This window comes from Myripristis murdjan, chromosome 21 (assembly GCF_902150065.1).
Source record: "Myripristis murdjan chromosome 21, fMyrMur1.1, whole genome shotgun sequence".
NCBI classification, from domain to species: Eukaryota; Metazoa; Chordata; class Actinopteri; order Holocentriformes; family Holocentridae; genus Myripristis; species Myripristis murdjan.
Genome location: NC_044000.1, coordinates 23085381 through 23110127, shown reverse-complemented (window position 1 = coordinate 23110127; position 24747 = coordinate 23085381). Strand labels below are relative to the sequence as shown.

The 24747-nt window shown below is 41.3% G+C and overlaps 2 protein-coding genes across 4 annotated transcripts; one reads left to right on the top strand and one right to left on the bottom strand.

Moving 5' to 3' along the window:
• Positions 1-666: 666 nt before the first annotated feature.
• Positions 667-14938, bottom strand: f5 (coagulation factor V). Its single transcript, XM_030081327.1, has 25 exons — positions 14758-14938; positions 14253-14335; positions 13662-13784; positions 12734-12946; positions 12394-12555; positions 11924-12145; positions 11347-11512; positions 10742-10922; positions 10557-10653; positions 9770-9975; positions 8916-9063; positions 8552-8764; positions 6406-8305; positions 6112-6280; positions 5652-5888; positions 4761-4977; positions 4357-4536; positions 3970-4086; positions 3801-3872; positions 3277-3362; positions 2963-3118; positions 2722-2866; positions 2444-2595; positions 1603-1785; positions 667-1435 (listed from the first exon to the last, which is right to left on the bottom strand). The coding sequence occupies exons 1-25, from the start codon at positions 14919-14921 to the stop codon at positions 1289-1291; spliced, it is 5739 nt and encodes a 1912-aa protein (XP_029937187.1). The 5' UTR covers positions 14922-14938; the 3' UTR covers positions 667-1288.
• Positions 14939-16388: 1450 nt separating this feature from the next.
• On the top strand, positions 16389-24402 carry slc35a5 (solute carrier family 35 member A5). Of its 3 annotated transcripts, none has more exons than XM_030081026.1 (10): positions 16389-16508; positions 18644-18813; positions 19069-19167; positions 19274-19407; positions 19881-19948; positions 20230-20418; positions 20890-21090; positions 21200-21327; positions 22055-22323; positions 23305-24402. In XM_030081026.1, the coding sequence occupies exons 2-10, from the start codon at positions 18687-18689 to the stop codon at positions 23371-23373; spliced, it is 1284 nt and encodes a 427-aa protein (XP_029936886.1). In that variant the 5' UTR covers positions 16389-16508; positions 18644-18686; the 3' UTR covers positions 23374-24402. The 3 variants fall into 3 exon arrangements, with proteins under 3 accessions (XP_029936886.1, XP_029936883.1, XP_029936885.1); XM_030081023.1 differs by having other exon boundaries at positions 22055-22350; XM_030081025.1 differs by having other exon boundaries at positions 16444-16508; positions 18647-18813; positions 22055-22350.
• The last annotated feature ends 345 nt before the right edge of the window (positions 24403-24747 follow it).

Genomic DNA, 24747 nt, shown 5'->3' with positions numbered 1-24747 from the left:
TCTGACCTCCTGAGCGCGAGGAAAACTGAAAGAGAGTTTTCCTTTTGGGGATCAGTAAAGTTTGGCGTTATTATGATGCATTTCCTCCATGAAATGACAGGGCAACCAGCAGCTGCTTGTCATCACTGTTCCCAGGCCTCCAGCTGTCCAATAAAGCTATCTGCAGTCTAATCTATGTAGACAGATCAGTCGCATACAGGACTGTCCCATGCTGAGACTTTCACACCTTCAGTGCCCAGATTAACAGCGTTGGCAAATGGACAAACAGGGTGTGTGTTTGCAGCTGCACGTGTCTGTTGACTCGGGGGACCCTTGGGTGCTACTTAACGGCAGGTCTTGCCTCATCAGAGGTGCTAAATGCAACACCTTCCAAGATGCCATGACAGATATTGATGTCCACATACGTAGCATGGCAGAGTGCGTCCCCAGTGAGCTCTCTTTTTGTTGTGCTTTTTCCCACTGCATCTCTCTTTTCTCTCTCTCTGTCCTGCCCTCATTCTCTACCTCTGTTTATAATTATAACAAAAGGCTTAACATGCAGTTTTCCAACAAGATCCAACCATTTGTGCATAAATCATTGAGTCATCCAGCAAATAAGAATTATAATTATATTTATTAACAAATAAATTACATACAACTTAAATATTTACATTAATTTATGTTCATTTGCAATAGAAAATATAAGATACAAAAGTGTGCACTTGCCAATATATAAAGGGTTTCATTACAAAAAGCCATACATTCTTTTTTGAAACACTGGAGCCTGAAAAGCACAGTTAATTCTATCATCAAAGATCTTGGGATAACTAATAACTTGAAAAGTTAGCAGTGAGTTTCTTTACTTTCATGCCAAAAATCATTTTATAAAAGTAATCATTTGAAACTGGCTGGTATCTGTTTTTGTAATGAAACTCTTCATGTTGTACTGATTTATGCTCCCCTATGTATGTAAGAGGTAGTAACACTGTCTGGGTATCCGATCGGCTTGCAATATCCATTCCTAGAATGTAACTTGAATTCTCCAGTGGCATGAATTCTAATTTTTTTAGCAGTTGGGTTTTCTATGGATGTTGCACGTTTCACAAGCTGCATGATGACTTTAACAAATGTCCCAACCATGCAAAGTGGATATTTGATGCAATGTATGTGTCTGTTTGTCTCTGACTGCACGCAAAGGCTCCCGTGTAGTATATTTAGTATCCTTCAAGGAAAGGTTAAAGGCTACCAGGCTGTGCAACTGTGTATGTGTGTGTGTGTGTGTGTGCACGCATGTTTCCATCAAAGTGCATCACTCAAAGTCACAGCCCAGCAACTCTATTCTCATGGTGATGGTGCTCTTCCAGCTCTTGGGGATGATTCGGATGAAACGAGAAAATATAGGAGGGTAGATGTAATTCTTCATGTGGCTGTTGTTATCTGTGTTGCCTTTAAAAGTCTGGATTTGATAGAAGAAAGAGGACAGAAATGTCAGAAAATTCTATGAGTGGAGATAATCGTACAAAATGAAAACTACTCTAAATAAACACCATCATTAATCCTAGCCCATAGTGGATGGGTTATATTATCCTTAAAATTATATTTCTTGTAGAACCCCTGTAGTACCTTGGATGTGTAGTCCTCATCGTCAGTATATGTGGTCCAGTTTATCCCATCATCGCTGTATTGTAGTTCATAGGAGATGACATACATCTCTTTGCCCATGGACTTTGCTCCTTGCGTAATAATGCCTGTGATCTTCTTGACCTGGGGCAGTTCCACCTGAAGCCACTGATACATGTCATTATACTGGGGGAGAAAAAAAGCAAAGTTAGATAATTGATGTTTGTGTGTGTGTGTATGTGTGTGTGTTGATTATATTTGTATATAAGACAGTAACAGTCTGTGTGCATTTTTATATTTGTATGTTTTTAAGCCCTATCGTGATGATATTTAGAGAGAATAAGACAGGAATGATGGTAGCTGTAGGGTCCCCATACTCCCCTGGATGTCACTTTCAAGTACTTTTCAGCTACCATCAAGTTCTTGTTTGAAAAAAAAAATCAAGGAATCAAAACTGGCAGCCTTTTGAGGTAAAAAAGAATGACACTGTCAATATTTTTTACTCTTGATCTTGTTGTGTCAACAAGTTGTTGTAAAATGCCATTTCTAGATTCTAGAAGATTTAAAATTTTGATTCCAGGAAGGAGCTCTCCATCATTCATTTTCAAAAACTTTCAACTTTCAACTTTCAAAAATTTAAAAGAATATTTAAGGCTTGTGGCAACCTTGTGTGTATACCTACATAATTCTGTGTGTACTCCAATATTTCACTTTGAATTTTAGTGTAATCACTCGCACATTTCATGCCTGCTATTTTGTGCCTGCTATTTTGTGCCTTAAAGGAGCTTTTCAAATGAGCTACATTACAAGTTAGAGCTACAAGTTAGATTATTATTCTCCTCACATTAGCCTGCCATGCGTTGACGGCGCCCTGTTTGTTGAGGCGTGCCAGGGAGGGTCTCCAGGGTCCGTGGAACCAGCTGGGGGCCGTGGAGCTGCTGGTGATATGATGGTCCTTTATCAGCCCGCTCTCCATGCCAAGAGGCACTGAGCAACCTGGGACAGGGAATCAGTCAAGAAGCTTCCTGTTAGAGTAATCCCAGTTGTCTCACTCTTGCTCTCTCCAACTCGCCCTCCATCTAGGTCTCTTTCTCTTTGTCAAGCACACACACAACCTCTTACCGTCAAGCTCACAGCCGTAAAACTCCATGCGGACTGTGGCCTGATTGTACCAGTCGACCGGATGGAGTCGAATGAACCGTCCAATAAGAGGAGGAAAGAAGGTGTTCGTCTTTGTCACATAGGCTTCCTGGTTCCCACTGAACATCTGAGAGAGGCAAGAAGGACAAAGCTTATAAGACCCTTGTGTGTTAATTCAGAGGTGAAACCTGCTTGTCCTTGAACGTGATTTAACGTCACCCACCTTCCTGAATTGCCTGCTGTCACCCTTATAGAAGATCCACCTCCTGCGATCATTGCTGTAGGAGATCGTGTAGTTGACCACAAACTGGGACTGGAACATCTGCTTGGCTCCCTGGGTGGCCACCTGGCTGATCACCACAGGCCGTAGGAAGTCCACCTGAACCGAGGGAGTTCACAGGTAACACATATCAGCAAGAGTATAAACACAGAAATCAAGTGTGTGCTTAAACATATTGTCATGCATCTTTGCAAACACCTTTCTCATGCTGGCGCTTGCCCTTTCAGTCACAGATGCATGCACACAAATGCACGTACCTGAATCCAGCTGTTGCTCTGATCTGTGCTCCATGCATTGTATTTACCATGGTTATTCAGTCTGGCAAGACGGGGCTCCCAGTATCCTTCAAAGACAGAAATATATGCATAACTGGTGATACCTCTGCTTGTCAAGCTTCAGGAAGCTTACTTCATTTGTCCCAGCAGACATAAAACAAGTTAGATTCAAACTTTAAAACTAGAGGCAGTATTGCACTTTGCATTGGGAACCTCTCCCTTTCTTTTCTTTTCTTCTGTATTTTCTTCTATGTTTTTTTTTTTTTTAATTTATTTATTTTTTATATACTTTTTAATGAATTTTGATTAATCATTGTGTTGATATATATGCTTTTTATTTTACCCCTGGCTGAATGCATATAAAATTTCCCTTTGGGGACAAAAAAGGATGAATTGAATTGAATTCAAGCTTTAATGCGATCATTTCAAGTCATAATGATTGCAGTAGGTGCAAGGTGTTGCCAGGACAGAGGGATAAAGGCAAAGAGAAAGAATAAAATGGTTACCTCTTGTACTGCTTGCTGTTATTTGGCTGTCTTTCACACTCCCTGACTCTAGACCCAGAGGATGGTAGCACTCTGGGAAAATACAAAAACATCACAACATTAAATCATCTCAAACATATAAACATACTTACTGAGACATGTTACTAACTGCATTTTTATTGGGCCATACCATTATCTAAAGCCAGGAAAAGGGTCTGCATGCCCCTCTGTTGGTTGAGACTGACTTCTGTCTCCAGCTGCCAAAGGCCAGGCTTGGATGGCAACATCTCCAAGGTTGCAAAGCCCCCTAGGTAAAAACAAAAATCCTTGGTAAGTATTTTTGCATCAGTGATGGCTGGCAGTGATGCATGATGAAGTCTGAAGATGTGAAATAATAGCACATATATCATTTCACATCTTATTTAAAATTTGCAGAGTTATAGACCATTCAAATAGTACAGTTATTCAAGTTGCTACATTATGTGGCCACTTGCTGTCCACCAGTATTTCAAAGGTCAAAGTTTAGGCTTTCTATTTAGAGTTGATATGTCTGAATTTTTATGGGAAGTGCACGGACCAGGCAGCAGTGGGTGCACGGCCTGTCTGTAGCTCTTGGTATGCTTGTAGAGGAACGTCTGTCCGTGGAAGTGGACACTCTGAAAGTCTTGAGGAGAGCCCATGTTGATCAAATGCCAGCGAACTAGCTGGTTGGTGTACATCCTCAGGCCCTTCAGGCTGTATACAATCCCATTGATGGCTGTAAAAACAATATGGCATAATTTATGTCACTGCACAACATAATTTTCTGCCCATGTTATGTTTCTTGGCTGTGCAATCTTCTGTTTCCGTGTGCTATCTAACTAGCCAATTTTGACACTGAAATATTAATTGAAAAAAAAAAAAAACTATACGCATGCATCATAATTTGTAGGCTATGGCACTGAAATTAAGCCTTCCTTAGGGAAATACGGGGTGCATTACAGTGGAACTTGAGGTTCTCTTTGAAGTTGGGATCTATCACAGTCCGTCGGTTTTTTCTCTCCATCCTCTCACGATTCTTCTCGTAGTACCAGCTCTGACTCTCATCAAAGGTCATGAAGAGCAGTGTGAACTCCCTCATGTCTGTCTGCTTATTGTTCATGGTGCCTTTTCGACACACTAGCAAAGGCCCAATCAAACCTGTGTGGATATCCCTCTCCTGGAGGACAAAAACATTATTATTTAGAAATATGCATGAATCAAAAATTAGTCATACCAACCAAAGCCTTTTGTTAATTCAGCTGCATTGATTTTGTGAAAATAGCATTCCCCCGAAATGTTTTGCATACTGAACCTTGACCTAGTTCAGTGATTACATGTTTTCTGATCTACCTTGACATGTTTTAACTGCTGTGCATCTTATATGAGAGTGTGCATCTTGTATTCTCATTGACTGGGAAGGGACAAAGATCATGACATCCCCAATGCAACAGATGCCAATGTTGGATCAAATCAGGAACAGAAATACAGAGATGGTCCCTAATGACAATAAACCGTGATGAGGGGACATACCAGCTACCACACACTTCAGACACCTTTCTGGTGAAACTGTAAGACAGCAGGGGGCATGGTCTTCCAAGCACAACCAAACTTCATATACAGGAAATGTCACAATAACATCATGTGAAACTGCTCAAGACTGCAGGATGCACGACAATCTAAGCATGTCCGGTAGATCAAGAAATGTGTAGTCTTCATATAAAAACATCCTAATGTAGCATCTAAAGTGAGACTAAATTCACCTCTTTGGATGATTGGATCTGAAGGGATTAATTCACTGACAATAACTGTGGCATTTCCTACAATAGTTAGAAGGCGTTTCATTCTACTCACAGGATTGACACCAGAATAGTAGGCCCAAGTCCGACAGTCAGACTCGCCAGCTGCTGGCCCCACCTTAGCATTGACCTTCCATAAATATGTGAAGGAGGTGTTGGGTTTAACTTCATCATCATATTTATACCAGTACTTGGAGTCGTCCTCATAGGCCAGCCCCTCTGCAAGCTTGGTGTAGGAAACCCCTTTAGGGTGCAAGGAGAATGGACGGTTGGCATTGTTCCTGAACACCACCTATAACCCAGAATGATATTCAGTATTTTGTACTTGGTTATTTGTGGCTTTAAGACTTTATTTTCACAAGACAGCTCTCTGGTAGTAGATGTATATGTCTAAAAAAGAAAACTGTTATGCCTTCATATGAAAGCAAGTTTTAAATTAAGCAACATTCCAGAAGTTTGCAAGTGTGCCAATCTGTGGTCAGATTATGATTTTAGGTTAATGCTTGTGGTCTTACCATGATGCTCTGTCCAACCTCAGCCTTGATAAGCGGCCCCAGGATGCCTAGATGTTCCTCTACCTCCCCACGGATGTCTGGCACGCTGAATGTGCTGTCCAGGTAGCCTCGGAAAATGACCTTGGTGAACTTTGTTTCTCGCCGGCTTTGTAATGACTTTTCCTGCCTCCTGTGGTGAAAAAAGAGAGTCTTATTTCAGGTTTGCATGTTCATATATGATCATCTGTGTTGGCCATACATTTTCTGTAAATCCGAATAATGTGGCAGCATGAAAGATTGTTTGTTTGTCCTTACTTCTGTCCATAGCCAGCATAGTCCCACTCCACTTCCTCTGCAGAGATGAAGTATGTCCTGAAATTCTGGCCTGCCATTTTCAAGTAGTGCTTGGTGGTTTCATCCGGTGTGAAGCTTTTGACGTCTTCTTGGCTGCTGTAAGGGTCTTTGTACATCACATACTCATACTCATCCTGTGTAACATCCGGCTCTGGAGCATCCAGCCCTAGATGATCTGGTTCATTCCCAGGAACATAGAGCTCATAGTCGCTGAAGTCGGGCCGGGGCACACCGATGACCACAGGTTTGTTTATCAGGTCCTCCTCATCAGAGATGGGCTGTGGTGCAAGGGACATGGGTCGAGACCCTCGGGGGGAAAAGCCTGGATTGAATCCACGTGGAGAAAAAGGTAAACCACTCTTGGGCTTGGGCTTGTATTCCATCCTCTTCTTAGTTCTCATGCCTTGGCCTTTCTTGGGTCTCTGTCGGCGCTTTACCTTCCTGATATTCGGTTTCTTTGTCACAGTTGGTGTCTTTGCAGGAGTCTTCTTCCCCAAGTACTTTGTCATGTGGTCGGGAATTCCCATGGGAACCGTTTGGTGTGTTCCCTCATAAGTCCAGTTGTGTCCCTGTGGGTTGAGAGAGGTGGTTTTAATCACCTCTGTGTGGTTGTCCTTTAGGTAGATGACCACTTCCTCCATGCTGTCCTCATAGCTGCTGGAGCCGTAGCCGGAGCTCTCAACTGAGGATGTGTGGTTGAACTGGTCAAGAAGAGCTGTAACGTTCACCCCACTTTGAGTTGCCATCTCCTCTGAAGTATTGGATCTAGATATGTTTAGGTTTGATTCATCTTTTGACACATTTAAATGGTTTGCTGAGGTGTTATTCACAGTGGTCTTGTTCTCACTGTGTGACAGATTGGCGATGGATACATTGCCGTCTAAAGTGCCATGGTGACTGGACGATAGGTCCTCCTGTATCTCAGGTCCAGGATTGGAGTTGGCCCATTTTTCTAGAAGCACTATTTCCTCTATGGAATTGGAGCTGGGACTTAAAGGAGGGTCAGAGTAGGAGAACACATCTCCTCTGGTGATTTTCTCCTCTGAGTCCTCAGCCTGGATTGTGTTCACTGAAGTCTGGCTTACAACCGTCTGGGTTAGATTCATTCTATCAGCCTCCAAGATGGTACTGACATTTCCTGGAATTGTTACAGTAAGATTGGCCTTTGTAGTTAAGTTTTTCCCCATTAATGACAGAGTCGCATTATGAACTGTTATGCCCTCTGTCTCAGGCACAGGGATGTCATCAAGATTTGAGGGAGAACTGCTATTTGTTGTGGCATTATTATCCTTTTGTATTACATGGATGGTGTAAACCGTTGTGTTGTCCATTTTAGGCACAGAGGAATTGAGAAAATCTGATCCACTACTGTTCTGTATGCTTTGATTCAACATTTTTTTTGCTGTAAAGTTTAGCCTGTCTTCATCTTGCCAATCTGACAATGGATTTGATTGTGGCTTTGGAGTGTCAGTGCCATTTCCGATCTTTGTCTCATTACTGGGAGATTTGGGAGTGATGGTCATATTCCCCTCAGGCACATCAACATCATAGTCGAGGAAAGAGAGATCCAACAATTCCACATCTGAGTCTTGAGATTGGTTCCTCAAAGACCTGAGTCCTAATTCATCTAAATATGAATATGTGTAAAGATCTACTGGCTTATTGTTATTTTCTACTACTGGCGGCTTCTTCTCCTCCTTCCTGAGATCGTCTAAGCTTGGAGGTTTCCAAATGTTTAGCCCTGTGTCCTCATTATCAGTATAGATGTATTCGTATTCTTGGATGCACTCCAAATCCTTAAATTTTAGCCGCATCCCTTTCGTTGTGTCATGGGAATTCAGGGTAGCCAAGAGCCAGACACCTGATTCAAGAGAGACAGACAAATTGAATATCAGCCATTTTGTATTTTGTGTTGTATGCCATGTGTGAAATATGTCATTTGCATATTAAAAACTAAGACACATGTACTGATTTTCCCTGTTCAGGAAATTGATAGAAAATTGTATTGTGTGTGTATATAGGTTTACTTTAATCAGGATTACTGCAGATCACATATTTAAAGAGGCAAATAGTTGGATACAAGAGGTTAATATTAGCCCTGACAGACCTTTGTTCTCCATATTCATGGAAATGGTTTCTCCAGTCATGGGGTAGAGGCTGAGAAAGTCCTCCGTACGGTCATTCAGCTCAAACGTATGGCCGTAGAACGTGGCTGTCTGGATGTAGTCCTGCGCTCCTATGCTGGACATGTGCCATGTTACGACTTCACCATTGCAGAAGCCCAGGATCTGACCACTCTCAAACACATACCCATTAATTGCTGCAAGGAGAAATCAATAAAAAAATACTGTTGACCTTGTGTGCAGTTGATGGATTTCAGAAAAATACAGCCCAGGTTTTAGGAGGAGGTGTGATTAGCTTCCATTCACTTTTGCTAAAACCACAGAAAAGTAGATTATAGCAAAACTCACTGTGCATAACGTTGGATTTGTAAAATTCCTGGTCTGCCCGGTTGACTCTGGATCGATCACAGTAAGAACGAATGTTGTAATCCAGGTACCAGCTCTTGTTCTCATCAAACACAGAAAACATGGCGTGCTGCTCCTTGTCTGCTTTAAGCTACAGAAACAAAGCAAAAAGTTGCATTCATTTAAATAAACAGTTGTGTGATCATCTAGTCAGTTAACCTGCAATACTTGTACTGTCCTGTTCCAGGTGCTGCCTCTTTTTGGGAGCACAAGAGACCAAATTAAAATGCAAATGCATAATTTTAAATGCTTTATAATTTACTATATTATTTATGTGTGCAATAACTATGCCGCAACAAAAATGAAGGTCAGAATAAAGTTCTTAATATAAAAAAAAGAAAGAAAAAGAAAGAAATTCCAAAGAGAAAGAGCAAAGCTAAAATGTGGCATTTCAGAATGGAAAAGTTACTGTGAATCTAAATCTTAAAAGCAGGTGTGAAAAGTAAAGAAAATTAAGTAAAAACCAAAGGTAAAAAATCAAGAAACTTTCAATCATTCGCTTAATTTGTGAATCATTAAAAATAAAAGGCTTCAGCAAATGCTTTAGATTTTCCCTATTCTAATTTAACTTTAATAATGACCTTTTATTGAGGAATGATTGCTAAGATAACATCAAATAATAAAACCTTTGACATTCACTGACTGCATTTAAATTTGGACAAGTTTTGTTCTCCATTTACAGTGCTTTTTATTATGGACTGTATACATAAATAATACTGTACCAGGAAGCAATTATAAAGCTCTGTGTGGCTGTTAGTCTAGAAATAGGAGCAGAAATAAACAATTAAGCACTCTACCTGCACATTCCTGACATTGAGGGACTGGCTCTTGCAGATGAGGAGTGGTCCTATCAGTCCTGAGGCGATGTCCCGCGGTGTATCCACTGCGCTGTGGTACACTCGAGTCAGACACCGAGCGTCGCCCTCCAGGGGCTCATCCTCCTCGGTCACCGTCCACTCATACACGTGCGTCTCCCCTGGCTGAACTCCGCGAGACTGGTTGCCTGGGAAAACAGAGAAAAGCACCTCTGTCTGTTTTTTTTTTTTTTTCTTGTTATTTGAGCGTGGTGAAGAGGGACAGCAATGTGAGGGGGAAAGAGATGCAGCAGCACTGCATGAGCCACAATTTTAGTCAATCCTCTCATAAGGTAAGTGCATCATCTGAGTATCATCATAAGACTTGTATTCTCACCTGTTCTGTTGTTCTATTTTATTTAATTCAATTCTGTTCTATTCTATTCTTTTCTATTTTGCTCTATTGTGTTATATTGTGTTCTGTTCTATTCTATTCTATTATATGCCATGCTATGCTAGTGTAACATGGTTTGGCTGAAAAATAAAAGCAGCTAAGTATACTCGTTAGGCTATTCTATTCAGTTCTATTCTGTTTTATCATATTCTATTCTATTGTATTCTATTCTATTCTATGCTGCTGTCCCATGGTTTTGCTTGAAAGACTAAATGCAACTAACGATCATCATCAGGCTATTGTATTCTCTTCTGCTCTGTTGTTCTATCCATGCTATGCGATTGTGACATGGTTGCAACTAAATATCCAGGATTATCAACAGAAAAAAATAAGTACCTCCTTCAGGGTAGGTCACGCCCTCTTGTGATTTCTCCATCGTCAGTCCGTGTGGGTAAATGCTGTAGGGCCTGGAGGCCATGTTCTTAAAGACTATCTGTCAAAGAGCAGGAGGATGTGTGAGGACTCATGGTCTATAAACATCTCTGTAAAAGGCAGCAGCTGAGAATGAATGATGGTCTCACCGTGATAACATCCCTGATTTGCGCTCTGATCACCGGTCCCAAGATCCCAATCTCATTTTTTCTTTGCTTCTCCTCCGCCCTCACAGTGAAAGATTCATTTGTATACTGAGTGTAGACAACCTTCTTGTACTTCCGTCCTATGCGGTTAGGCCCTTGCTTCAGGTACTGGAGCTCGTAGTCCCTGAAGAAAGAGAGTTTCATTTAAAGGTGCGACATTAATTCTGAGAAATTAGTGTAAGTACTGTTCAATAACAACATGACCTTTGCATTAATTTACAGCACAAAATGAAATTGCTTTGTGACATAAAACACAAAGCGAACACTGTTCTTCCAGCACAAATAGAGCTAGAGTTTTCAGAATTTGTCTCAATGGCAGATGGTGGATTGAGTGAAAAGTAGATGGGAAAAATCACTGTCAACATATTTACCGTCTTCACTAACAGTTCACTTCACTGGCAGCTTTAATGAATTATAAACAATAACCTGTTAAAGACTTATTTTTTGGTCATGGGAGATTCATTTCTATGTGCACCTTTGGAAAGAACAGAAAAATGGTAATATGGCTGAATATATCTGTGAGTTATTGATTGTTAAATGCTGTTTACTCGTCAATGTATGATGGCATGTTGGGTGCATAGTCCCAGATGACTTCCTCAGCAGCGATGAAGAACGTCCAATGCTTGCTGTAGCGTCTCTCCTTGATGGTCATCCTACGCCTGGGTTCCTCGAATCCTTCACACTTTCTCACATCCACAAACCCGTGCATACCAGCTGCAAGGGAAGAAACACCATAAGTTTGTTCTTGTTGCTTTCAATTATTCTGCATAACACAAAAGAAAAAATCCTACTATCAAGAGTGATCGATTTCAAGTGAATTTGAATTAATTTTGAGTTATGCTATAATATAATTTTACAGTGCAAGATCTTTAAAGTACAAGATAACTTTTTTTTTTTTTTTTATCTTCCTGAGAACAAAATTCTTTTCTCAGAAAAAAATCTGGTCAAAGATATCTGGCCCCAGTTTGAGAAGTTTGCAAGTAGACAAAACAAACACATCCATACAAAAAGTGTGACTGCTGAGAAGAAAATATTGGAGGAATTCCCTTAAGAGTCTTCTTAACAAATCCCACAACTATCTTAAGAATACATTTTTTAATAGTGTAAAGTGTAAAGTGCACTTACCTTCCAGGTGCTTGGTGGTTTGGGAGGAGAGCAGCCAGCGACCGGGGTACATAGCCGTCATGATAGCTGTGGCGGTGCTGCCGCTGACCAGGCCTACTGACGACACTTTATGCCCGTCATGCTGCAGCACCTGCCCGTTCATATGCACAGAGAACATCTCGGCGTCCGAGCTCATACCCATCAGGTGCAGACTCACAGAGGTGTGGGCACAGAGACTGACATCTGGAGCAGAAAAAGGGAAACTGTGGGTCACCTCCTGCTGGTGTGGTTTATTTTTACAAAACATCTGGTGAATGTTATTCACTGTCTGCACTCGCCATTGGAAAGTCTGTTATTTCGTGTGTAAAACTTCATGATCAGCACTAGCAACAAAAGTCTACCTAAGGAACTAGACATAGTTGTATTGGGTCTATGACGAGCTGACTGATTGGCTGACTGTCTACCTTACTGACTGTAATTGACAAACTGACCAGGCAGCGATCCTCTTGTGTATCCATTAATGGTGTATTTGACATGGTTGTCTGTGGCATGGCCTTTTGGTTGGTACCAGCTGTTTTTCTCATCAAAAACACCAAAGAGGAAAACAGACTCTTGGTGGAAATGAACCTGCTCCCCCAACTCGTCCAGACTGCCTGCAGAAAGAGAGAGAAAGACACACAGAGAGAGAGAGAGAAAGTCAATGACAAAATTCATGATAAGTTTGTTTCAGTGTAGCAGCAACTGCACCTTTGCACCTTGGTCCAAAACAATACTATACATGCAAAAAGAAGGAAAACACAGCCAGACTGGAGCTGCATTTTCCTGCGTTACCAGGCTTGCAGATGAGCAAGGTGCCGATTAGACCCGAGTTGTAGTCCTGGACAGTGTTTTCGTGGGACATGTAGATGTGGGTGAGGCAGGTGGGATCATCCATTCCGGGAGACACATCTGACGTCACTTCCCAGTGGTACGTGTGTTCACAGTTGGGCTGCACCACGTCATCCTCCTTCTCTTTAAGCGATGTGTTGTCAAAGTAGTGGGCTCCTGGGAGAGTGAGATTTGTGAGTGAGTTTAAACCAGAGGAAATCCTTTCCACGCTGTGACCAAGTAAGGACTTATTGAAAATAATCCCTCAGGTCATTATGACCACATTAAATAAATACCAATACAGTGCAGCATTCCTGGGAGAGGGTTGACTTTGTTAATCAAATTTGGGTAAAAACCTGAGTTGGAAACATTTGACCCATATCCTAAATGTAATAAAAACTTAAATCTAGATGTTGGTTAATAATATAAGAAGCTTCCTGTGTCCACATCTGTAATTTTATACTTCCTCTGCTCTTTGCATTAATTGTCAATTAAGAAGGGATTAGTCTGAATCTCCTAGATCCACAGAGGCACAAATGTCGGCCGTATTATTACTTTCTATATGTGTGGGCACAGACAATGATTTCCTAAGGCTTACTAAGGCTTCCTCTTGGACTTCAGCACGGTCGACTCTGTTAATCTGCCTGTTCTGGTTAATATTTCAGAAAAAGCCAAACACAGATGTTTGTTGTGTTGGCCAATGTTGTGTACTCAACAGAATGAGCAATACCGAGAGTACCCGTCACAACCTCTACCCTTACAACGTTCCCAGTAACCCTACAGAGCGCCTCTGTGATGGTCTTGAGGTTGGTGTCTTCAGAAATCGGTTAGCCACAGCTCAGCGGCAACAGCCAAAACATACGTATATAGCTGCGTTTATAGCTGCACCCACCCTCTGACTGTTTCCCATAAGCAATCCCGTGTGGGTGGATGCTGTAAGGTCTGTCTGCCATGTTCCTGAAAGTGACGACAATCGTCTCGCCCTCTTGGCCTCTAAGTGTGGGTCCCAGCAGACCTACAGAGGAAGAGGTTCAAGTTAAGTTGAAATCCACCTCATTAGGTATTTACATGTGTGGGCACAGTGTGAAAAATGATGTTAATTCAAAATGACTCATCACCAGTGAATTCTCTGTTTTGATATTAGTCATTGCAAGACTGTCATGAATCAGCTAATACAGTTTAATGACTGATGCCACATATTATTGCATGCTGTAATCCTACTAAAAACCAAAAGAAAACACACAACATTTTTGTGATGTTTTCATCTAGGTGGAAACTATACTGGGAAATTACAATTGCTATTACAATTCAAATTTGGCAGACGCTTTTATCCAAAGTGATGTACATATGAGTTTTTTATACATCATAAGCAAAGACCTATTCAGGAGAAAACAATGACATCACATGTCGGGAAAGATTAGACAAATTTCCTAAGAAGAGCCAGACAGACAGTAGGTTGTTGTAAACGCTGGAGGACAATTACCCAAGGAGGAGGGATGAGTTTTAGCCTGCCTGAAATCTTCCTCATACTCTCTAAAGACCACTTTCTTATAGGTGGGACCAGACCTGACGAATAGTGGAAAAACACAAAAGACAAATCAGCCAACACTGATAGTATCACAGATCACGTATAAACACTTGCATCAAACTATAAAATGTAGATAGCACTGAACATATATTATCAAATCTTTATTTTTTAAATTACTGAACAGGCTGCCAAAGAAATTAAGCCTGATTGGTGTAGACAACGTAAACAACATAATCCCAAAGTTATTATGAAATAGTTATGAGTGATGAAATGTAGTGTGAAATAATAGTTCATGCAGTAATCACATAAAAATCAGTGGTAATCTACACCAATGAAATGGCAAATCTTACTTAAAATGATGAATTTGAAATGCAGTCCACAACAGGCTGTTCAAATTAAACAAATCCTTCTTTTGTCCTCTAATAGTGGATCACAAATCCTCTGGTTGTGGAAGTCCTACCTCTCTGGTCCATTGCCTGAGTAGTTCCAGTCTATCTGAACGGCAGCAATATAGTAGTGTCTCTCCTTGGGTTGGTCCTGGACGGCTGGGACATGGGTGAAGACGGTGAGAAGAACCAGGACAGACAGGAGACAGGGAGCTCCTGCCCAGGAACAAAGCCTCATATCTGGGATTCAAACTGCAGGTGCGTGCGGTCTGTGCTGCAAGTGAGGAAGCTGTGAACTGACACAGAGGTCCGCTGTGTCCTTTATCTGTGACTGACACACATACACACACACGTTTAAACATTATGTCCCGGGGCAGTGAACTATGCCTTGGCATATTTTTTTTTCCTCCCTCACTTTTAATTGAAACCTCCTGTTTTGCTGTGAGTCAACCCTAGGGGTGTGCTTATTCCCATCATCCATGTAAAAGCACAGTGGGGATCACATTTGCAGATTTGCCTCCAAAACATTCTGACCTCAAAATGTCCAGGAAAGTTTCTTTGATCTGTTTGTTCATCCACCGATATGCCACAAAAATATTCCATAATTTACAGCCAGCTGACACAGCATTTACTCATGATGAGTGATGGGTGATGAGGTGAAGATCAAACTCAAAGATAAATTCATTTGCTTTTTTAAAATTTCATTTGTGGAAAAGACTTTACTAAACCTTATATGCTGGTATAAATCTTTGTTACATAAATCCACCACATAAATCATTGTAATCAAGTGTAATCCAACGTATGAAGGATACCAACAGGGTATTTTAATAACAGCAACACCCGAGTGCTGCTTGACCTTCATGAGGGCAGCTGACCCCACTCCCCTCCAGGAGGTCAGAGGTCACGGTCAAATACAACACCTGCATACCTGGAGTTGCTATAGATTGAGTTTTGATCAGGGATACATCAACAGGTCACTGCTACACACCCGTTTCACACCATGATTCATACTCATTTCAGGAACAACAACAACGACAACAACAACAACAACAACAACATAAATCAATACAATATGATCAAGAGGTGGAACAAATAATTATATTTACTCATGTCTGTGGGCTTTCCATAGGCAAGGGAACAAGAATAGCCTGACTTTACTTTACTTTAACTGGTTTCTAATTTTTCCAATTAGAATAACTTAGTTTGAACTCTGCCATAGTGTCCTTTAAGAACTCACAGTACATTTTGAAGCTTTTTTTCCCCACTTCTACGTCACTTGAGTACTTTTTTTTTTGTTTTTTTACTTCTGATAGTTAAGTAATATCACTCTAGAGTAATATTTCAGTACTCTTTCTACCTCTAAATATATTGGCATTTGCTTGAATTTGTGGTCGTTTTCCTCATGATGAATACCAATTAGACGTTTTAATTTACCTACCTTTGTACTAACCATTACATCACTGTGTGTGGGTGAAGTTAGAAAGCTGGAGCAAAGCAAAATGCAAACAACTGTAGGCTGCCTCCAGTTCCCTCCCTCAGCTCTTGAAGTCAAAATACTTTTGCTTACAAAAGTCTATTATTCATCCTGACAGGTCGAACAATGTGAAACTGTCTCCGGTTGGCATATCAGGAAACATTACAGTCTGTCCACCAGATCATTTTTCTTATAATAAGCCTCCTCTAACACCAGCTCTCTTAAGTAGGATGACGTCAGCTAGGCACTTGTGCGCATGCGCGGTTTAAGATTAGGCAGGGACCAGGAAGGACCCAGCATCAGCTGTGCATAGCAGGTTCCGCAATGTCCCGGAGAAAAGCAGGATTAAACGTAAGAATCCTTTAAAAACCTCATGTTTCGTGTTAACACTTTGTTGCTGGTGCTGTAAGAGAACATGCGGCTGGATATTCAAACATTCAAACGTGTTTTTTGGACGTGTGGAGACAGAGACGGGCATGTCGGCAGTGTTTACATCCTCATTTGTTTTTAACTGTATCGACGGCTGAAGTGTTGTAATATCGGCTTTGGTGAAGACTGTTTCGGCTAAGATAAGGCTGTGTTGCTGTGGTAAAAATATCTTTAGAGTGTGTTTACACCCATTTAAATGCTGTGTGACACTGCATAACGTTACACCTGCTACTTAGAAACGTAATGAAGTTTAGTCGTTAAGTCGCAGCGTCACAAAATACATGTAGTGTGAAGTTTGCCGTAAAACTGCTGAATTTTAACACCGAGGAGTGTTGGTTAATTAGCCGAAATGCACAAAACAATGAGGAGACATATTGTAAGGTTTCTATTAACGGGACAAGACTTCAAAAATCAAAAATAACCAAGTCCAGCCCTCTCGCAGATCATTAGAAGTTTACATTGAATGCTGGAGTAGCGCAATGTGAACTTTCCCTAGGAGGCTTCCCTGTTCGCAAAACTTTATTTTTCAGCTGTGATGCTTTTAGATATGTCTGCTTAAACTAACTGGAAAGTCCTCCCTCCTCTGAACAAAACCAAGCATTGCACTGCGTGGTTTTATAGGAATGTGATTTGATCAAACAGCTGTTCAGTCATATGTGTTAAGATTTCAAGGGAGAAAACACAAGCAGGCTTGTTTGTGTAAAGAGGGATGTAGCTGTTTGCACCCTTCCACTTTTCCAGCAGCTATATTCATATTCAGCCCTGTCTTATGTTATTAGTGTGATGTCAGACCTGTCGTGCCACTGTACCGTCAGCCAGTGTTGAGCAAGTTACTCTGAAAGCATAGTTTTACAAGCTACTGAATGTTTCACACTGGAAGAAGTTGAACCACAGCAATACCCTCAAATTTGGTTAACTAAAATTAATGACAAAACGTAATGATGTGCAGCTCAATACAAAATTATAGACTAACACCAAATAAAGTGACACGAGTACAAAAAAACTCAGTTGAAGTCTACAAGGGTTTTCTTCTATTCAGACAAATTGTATATCACAATAGAAGACAAAATGAACTTAATCAGTTCAGTTGAAGTCTCATTTAAATGGCACAAGATTGACTATGAACCGACACATGCATAATTGGGTTATTCATAGAAAAAAGGTAAACTTGCAAAAATGGATTTTTATGCACCTGTGTTAGTTTAAAACATGTTTATCCTGAACTGGCACCTTTTTAGACCTTTTAATTTGCCATCCTTACCATCACAATGGACTTGCCTACCAGGGCAAGTTGTCAGGGCAGAATATCTGGTGCAACAGGGAGAAGGGCGAGTTGGTCAAATGGGTTTCACCCAAGAGAGGGAGAGGCAGTGATAATACTAATAATGTAGTCCCTTTACGATCTTAGCCTCCAGCCAGAATTGTAGTTCAGTTAGTTAACTCCACCTCAAAATGTAAAAAAAAAAAAAAAAAAAAAAAAAAAGTATTAAAATCACAATGCTAATTTCAATTGTGTTAAACTACTTGCAAGCTACCTCAAAATGTTCAACTAGTTTAATTCCATCTAGTGAAACTACCTCCCATCACTGTCGTTAACCATGCAGACATATGCAAAGAGGGGTGCGTTTGCACTCTTCCACTGTTTCCGGAGCTATGTTCATATTCAGCCACATCTGTTTTGGGTTATGATACCATTTAATGTAATTTCAAACTTAGAGTAAGACCAAGAGTGGATTGCTGTCATGGGGTGATTGTGACTGAACTTTCATTTTTGGGTGAGTGTTACACTTGTACTGTTTGAAGAAGGAGTGAGAAGTTGTTATTAATGCCGTGGAGCTGTAAGAGTAGTGTTTGCTTATTGGTTTATGTGATGAAAATCGTCCATGTTTTTTTTGGTTTTATTTCAACTGATTGTTTTATTGCCTTCAGCTGATGACGGTGTTTTCTGGAATCAAGGGAGTTGGAGCAATTTGCATCTCTGAAGTGCAGGGTGGTACCTCTTCTCTCTTTCCTCTGCGGGCTGTTATCACCGGCTGTGTGTGTCTTTGTGTTGGCAGCGGGCTTTAATGTGAGAGGATCCGTCCCGTCCCAGCTCCAGCCATGGCGTGCTGCCGTCCCTGCCCCAGGCTCTGCTCCCGCTCCTCGGCCTACACTCTGGCCCTGGGCCTGGGCTTCGTCACCCTGGGGACCAGCCGCATCCTGCTGCTCAAATTCTCTGCCAATGCAGGTGACTGACAGCTAGATGGATATAATGTTTCAGCACAGACTTAGCTTGATGTGTTAAGTTGTCTCCAAATAATCTTTAGATAGATAGGAATTTGGGACATATGGTCCATCTGGAACAGAACATTCTTTTGGTATTTTTTGTCTTGTTTTTCAGTAACTTGTCCACATTTTCTGATCTTAAATGTTGCATTATGAAATGGCTCCAAAGTGTGGGTGTCTTGCTGACTGAGCTTTTTTGTTCCTTATTTCTGTGCAGAAAACAAGTATGATTTCCTCCCTGCGTCCGTCAATCTGCTGGCTGAGGCGCTTAAACTGCTCTTCTGTCTGGTCATGTCACTCAGGGTCATAGTCCGAGGTAAACAGCACTGATTAAAGACACAGCTGTCTGACTCGGTGTGTGTGTGTGTGTGTGTGGTGATACGGCATACTTATTGGCTCCTTGTTGTTGTTTGTTCTTCCAGAGGGCCGCTCATGCAGAGAGCTGGGCTGTTCCTCTAGTGCCTCCTTCCTCAGTTTCCTCAAGTGGTCGGTCCCTGCTTTCCTTTACTTCCTGGACAACCTCATCATCTTCTATGTTATGACCTACCTGCAGCCTGTGAGCTTCTCTCTCTGCTACAACAAAAAGCTCAATACATGGTCATAGTATACACCCACATCCATAGGCTTAGGTTCAAAGTGCAAAAGTGACCCCATGATTTTTTTCCCCCACCACCTGAAGATATTTTAATGTTGCTTTTGGGCTTCTGTGGGAGTTGAGATAAAGTATGAAGTATATGGTTACCAAAATGCTTCAAGCAGATGTTTCTGTACATAATGTTTTTTGCAAATGCATGTTTCATCATACAAAACCAATACCATGAGTATCTTAGACACATCGCCCTCTTTTAAAGCCTGGGGAAACTCTGTACTGTGATGTCAATACAGGTGTAATGCTCCTTTAACATACCAGCTTTTAGAGAAAGTCCTTTCTTACGTGTGTAAGATTTAGACTTTGAGTTTGGTGGAGTTGTTAAGTGCTGCTGTCGTTGCTGTTATCTCTAAGCGTTCACTGCTCCCTCTCCTCCATAGGCCATGGCCGTGCTGTTCTCCAACTTTGTCATCCTGACCACAGCTATACTCTTCAGAGTTGTTCTAAAGTAAGTGACTCAATCAGCGAGGCAGCCAGCGGTCATGTTCTGTTCTTTTCAAGGCTGTGCTCTACAATCTGGATGTTTTGGTGCCTTCAAATGTGTCTCATTGTAGATAAACAGGTGATGACTGCACAGTTCACACTCATTTCCCCCATTTGATATGTTGTTGCACTTCCACAGCCTTCATAGACATTTGCCATTTTAACTGTGTTTGTCATTTGCCTCTCCTCCATGCTGGAAGAACACTTAAAACAACTAACTCATGTGTTTCTCCACTTCTCCTCCAGGAGGCGCCTGTCCTGGGTCCAGTGGGCAGCACTGATTATCCTCTTCCTGTCCATTGTTTCTCTGACAACGGGGTCAGGGGACAGCCAGAAGTCTATAGCTGTGCCTGGTCTCCACTCCAGCCCCCTTTCGACCCCGTCCAACTCCTGCCTGCTCTACACACAGCTGCTGGAGCAGATGAGGAACAGCAGGTAACGTGATTAAAACAGGAATACATGAATGGGTGATGATCCTGATGATACCTGAGAGACTTGAGGGAGAAGTAATTAAAGTTTTTACTGCACCATATTTAAAAATTATTAGTTATTAATATATTGACGGGGAACTGAAAGAGTTACTAAACAATACCAACATAACTTTTTATGTTGTGGAAGTAGGATTGCATGCTACTGGGGTTGATAAAATTCTTCCAGCCTTGTGTATAGAAAACTCTGTCAAAACCCTTTTGTATAAAGGCCAAAACGGATAGCTGCTTGTCAAGCAAAAAACAATCTAGCTTTTCTTAGGGTCCAGAAACTGTTTTGAGGATAGAGTTCTAGCTGACACTGATGATAGATCACTTAATAATCTTTTGAAGACAGCTGTTCACTCAGCCAGTTGTACTCATTTATTCTGTGCTGTTCTTTCTTCTCCTGTGTCTTCACCCCCCCATCCCACTGTAGTGCCAGTGAGTCGTGGGTGTCCTCCCTGCCAGGGCAGGCCTGGAGGGACAAGATGTTGGGGAGGCTTCGCAGTTTTGGTGTGGGTCACGTCCTGCTCCTCATCCAGTGTTTTATCTCCGCCATGGCCAACATCTACAACGAGAAGATCTTCAAAGAGGGAGACCAGCTCACCGAGAGCATCTTCATACAGAACAGCAAACTGTAAGAGGCGGCTTGCAAACAGCCAGCAGTAGTGATCATAGATGACTGGAGCATGACTGATGTTGATTCTTCCAGGGTAATGTTAATCTTTCCTTGTGGGGGTTTGCAGCTATGCCTTTGGACTGGTGTTTAATGGTCTGTTGCTGGGGCTGGGCAGGGAGGATCGAGGCCTCACCCTGCACTGTGGCCTCCTCTATGGGCACAATATCTACTCCGTGGGCCTGGTGCTGGTCACTGGTGGGTATCACAGTACAGTGTGCATCAGTCATTAAAATATAGCTTTCTATAAAAGTGATTTTCTTATGCTAAGACACCATGGAGATGAGGTTTTCCAAATTACACATACCAGTATGTACATAAGCTAATGATATACCAGTATTTACATAAGCCAATGATTTACATTGTACCTTTGAAAAATTTTACAGTTAAAGTAGTTTCTGACTGATCAAGAAAATATGATTCATAAAAGGTAGGGGTGTGTAACAACTCAGTCATTGCACTGATTAGAAATTCTGCTGCTTCAGCTACATTGATCAGCTAAAAGAAATTAATAGAATTAATCCAGTTGACAGCTTTGTGTTGATCTAACAGAATACAATGAATCAGAAATGTTTTTTGTATTTATTTGTTAATTTTAATAATTAATGTTAAAGCAATTATATTGCCTGTTTTGTCACATGTCAGAAGAAAAATTATAACCTTACATTATTGCTTATTTTAAATTAATGGATATAAAAGTTTGTCTGAAATTACTGATTTAAATTGTTGACTCAAATCATGATTTACTGACTCAATCAAATTGAATCCTCCCAAAAGACTAAATAATAATAATAATAATAATAATAATAATAATAATAATAATAATAAAATCTGAAATCAAATTGCCAACCAGCGAGTCTCTGTTAATCCAAAGATTCAGACGCCTAATGAAAGAAAGCCTGTTTGTCTTCTGTCCTCTGCCCAGCTGCCTTGGGTCTCTCTGTGGCCTTCATCCTGAAGTTCAGAGACAACATGTTCCACTTGCTGACGAGCCAAATCACCACCGTTCTGGTCACCTCCCTCTCCCTCTTCCTCTTTGACTTCCGCCCTTCCCTGGACTTCTTCCTCCAGGCTCCCGTGATCCTGCTGGCCATCTTTATCTACAATGCCAGCCGGCCCAAAGACCCGGAGTACAGCCTGCAGCAGGAGAAGCTGCGGGTCATCAACGGAGAGGTGTTCGAGAGGTCCAGAGGGGTACAGAGCACACTGATGAAACTATTTGTATGCAAACATCACAAATCTACTCTTGTCACGCACCCAGGCTTGCACTCTCTGGCAGCAGCGTATACTTTTCTTCGCTCCGGTTCCAGTTGCTGTCTGTTTGGTTTCACTGTGTGATTGGCCACTTTACATTTGTTGATTCTCAAAAAAAAAAAAAAAATTCTCTAATAGATGGTTGTTTTAATTGACTTTCGCTGGACTTTTAACTGAATGTCTGCTTTGTTAATTTCACCTGTACATGTTTTCACTACTCATTTTTTCCTCCATGGAGTCTGCACTGTCAGCCTGTGAGTCGGCAGTTAAACAGCGGTCCAATCTAAAGGCAAAAAGACTCATTCTTCTCTGCCTCTACTTTAATCTAGGGTTAGGTTTAGCTCTCACACACACAGACACACTCACACAGACCCAAGTATTTATAGGAAACCTGGCTCTCATTTCTGAGTAATGTAATTTCTTTGGTGCGGAAAGAAACCTGATTCCTTGCAATGAAAACAGCATTCAGCCTCGTGCCTCACCTCACGTAACTTCATTAGGTCAATGTAGTCTATTAGGCTTTGGAGGAGGAAGTTAAAGGACGGCGCACGTCTCTGGTGGGGCTTTATGAGGACACTGTCCTGGAGCCAGAGGAGCTTTGTGGTAGTTTCATGACCAGCAAGTTCTCCTGTGTGAAATACTCAACAATGTTGAGGTGTGTTTTAGTACAACACCGTCAGAAGCATCTAGCTGTTTAGCAGCTGCAACTTGAATATGCACGGTATTTCCCCTCTCTGTTTTTAAAGCAGTAAATCCTCCACTGTCTGAACATACCTTAGTATCAGATGCTCCGGCTTCCTAGCAGCTTGGTGGGAGCTACACCATGCTTTTTGCAGCTTTTTCCACTTTGTTTATTCAGCATTTATTCAGTGTTTATACATTCATTTTGATATGTTCTTGTTATTGTGCTTTGTGCTGTAGGATGGCGAGGAGCTGGAGAGACTGACAAAGCCCAACACAGACAGTGAATCAGAGGAGGAGTCTTTCTGATGCTGCGTGTCATGAATAGATGAAGTGGACATGAACTTCTCCCTTGTTGATCAGTTTCGTATTGAAAAAGTTGTAAATTCTCTTGAACCAATGAAAAACAAGGCTATGCTTAGTTTTTGCTCCATCTCAAGGACAAGTACAAATTGAAAAATCACACTTTGCCTAGAAATGGTCATATGTATGGCTTGCGCACATTGTTACATATGCGGTGTTGAAAACTGGGGGCCAAAGTGCACTGTTCCTTAGATTTAGATTTCCTAGTCTATTATAGCATTTCTCTGAATGAGTGGCAGTGGTTGAATACAGTGACTGACAGTGCTGTGATTGTGTGATGAACTTTATTGGATGTCTTATTCCACTGCGATGGTAACAGAAATACTGTAAGGCTGATGTACATAATTTTAAGATGTGCCTGTCTCTGTATGTGCCTGTCTGCAGTCAGAGAAATATCAAGGATCCATTTCGTCAGTGTATATGCTTGGAAATTATTCTCTTACTGTGACTGGCATCTGAGGAAATGAAACTTACCACTTTTATTATTGGACAGCTCTGTTTTCTGAATGATCTCTCAGTTTCAGTAACATTGCATTGAGCAATAGTTATTGCAGTGCAGCTATTTGGATGTTTTAAGGGGAATAATGTACAGCGCAGTGACGAACAGCAACATTTATGCCAGTTTTATTGCCGGATTACCTTTTCATATACCAGGACCATCAGCGAGGACATGCCACTTTTCAGCTAATAAAAGCACAACACACTGGCTCCTGGTGCACTTTTTTAACCTTGAACTAATTTCCTTCTGCTTTCAGCTGGGGGGGATTTCTTATACTGTACAACTGTGAAATACTGTTTCTCTCTTGTACTGTTAGCATGTTGTTTGTGCCATAAATGCTCAACTTGAATATGGAAGCACCCTCTGGAATACACATAACAAATCTTACCCCTTTTGATTGGATGGAGTGTTATAACTCAAACATGTTGTTTGGATTTTATGTGACCTACAAATAAATGCTACCTAAATCCTGAAAATGTGCATGTGTGAGTGGATAAGTAGCAAGTAAAGGGTATTTGATTGAAGGAGGAGATTGGAGAGGAGAATGGTGGAAGAGTGAACAAGTATAGGAACAATAGAGAGCCATGTGGAGGAGTGAAAGCATTAGGAGGGGAGAGAGAAAGGATGAGAGGATGGTAGGAGATGGGAGAACAAAAAAGGGTGGTAGGAAAGTGGAGACAGGAAAAGATGGAGTGGAAGGAGGAAGAGGACAAGGACCAGATCAGGGGGATGAGGAAGAGAGAAGAGTGTGAGAATTTCCCAGTTTGGGATCAATAAAGTAAATATATCTATCTAAAGTAAATCTATCTATCTATCCTCAG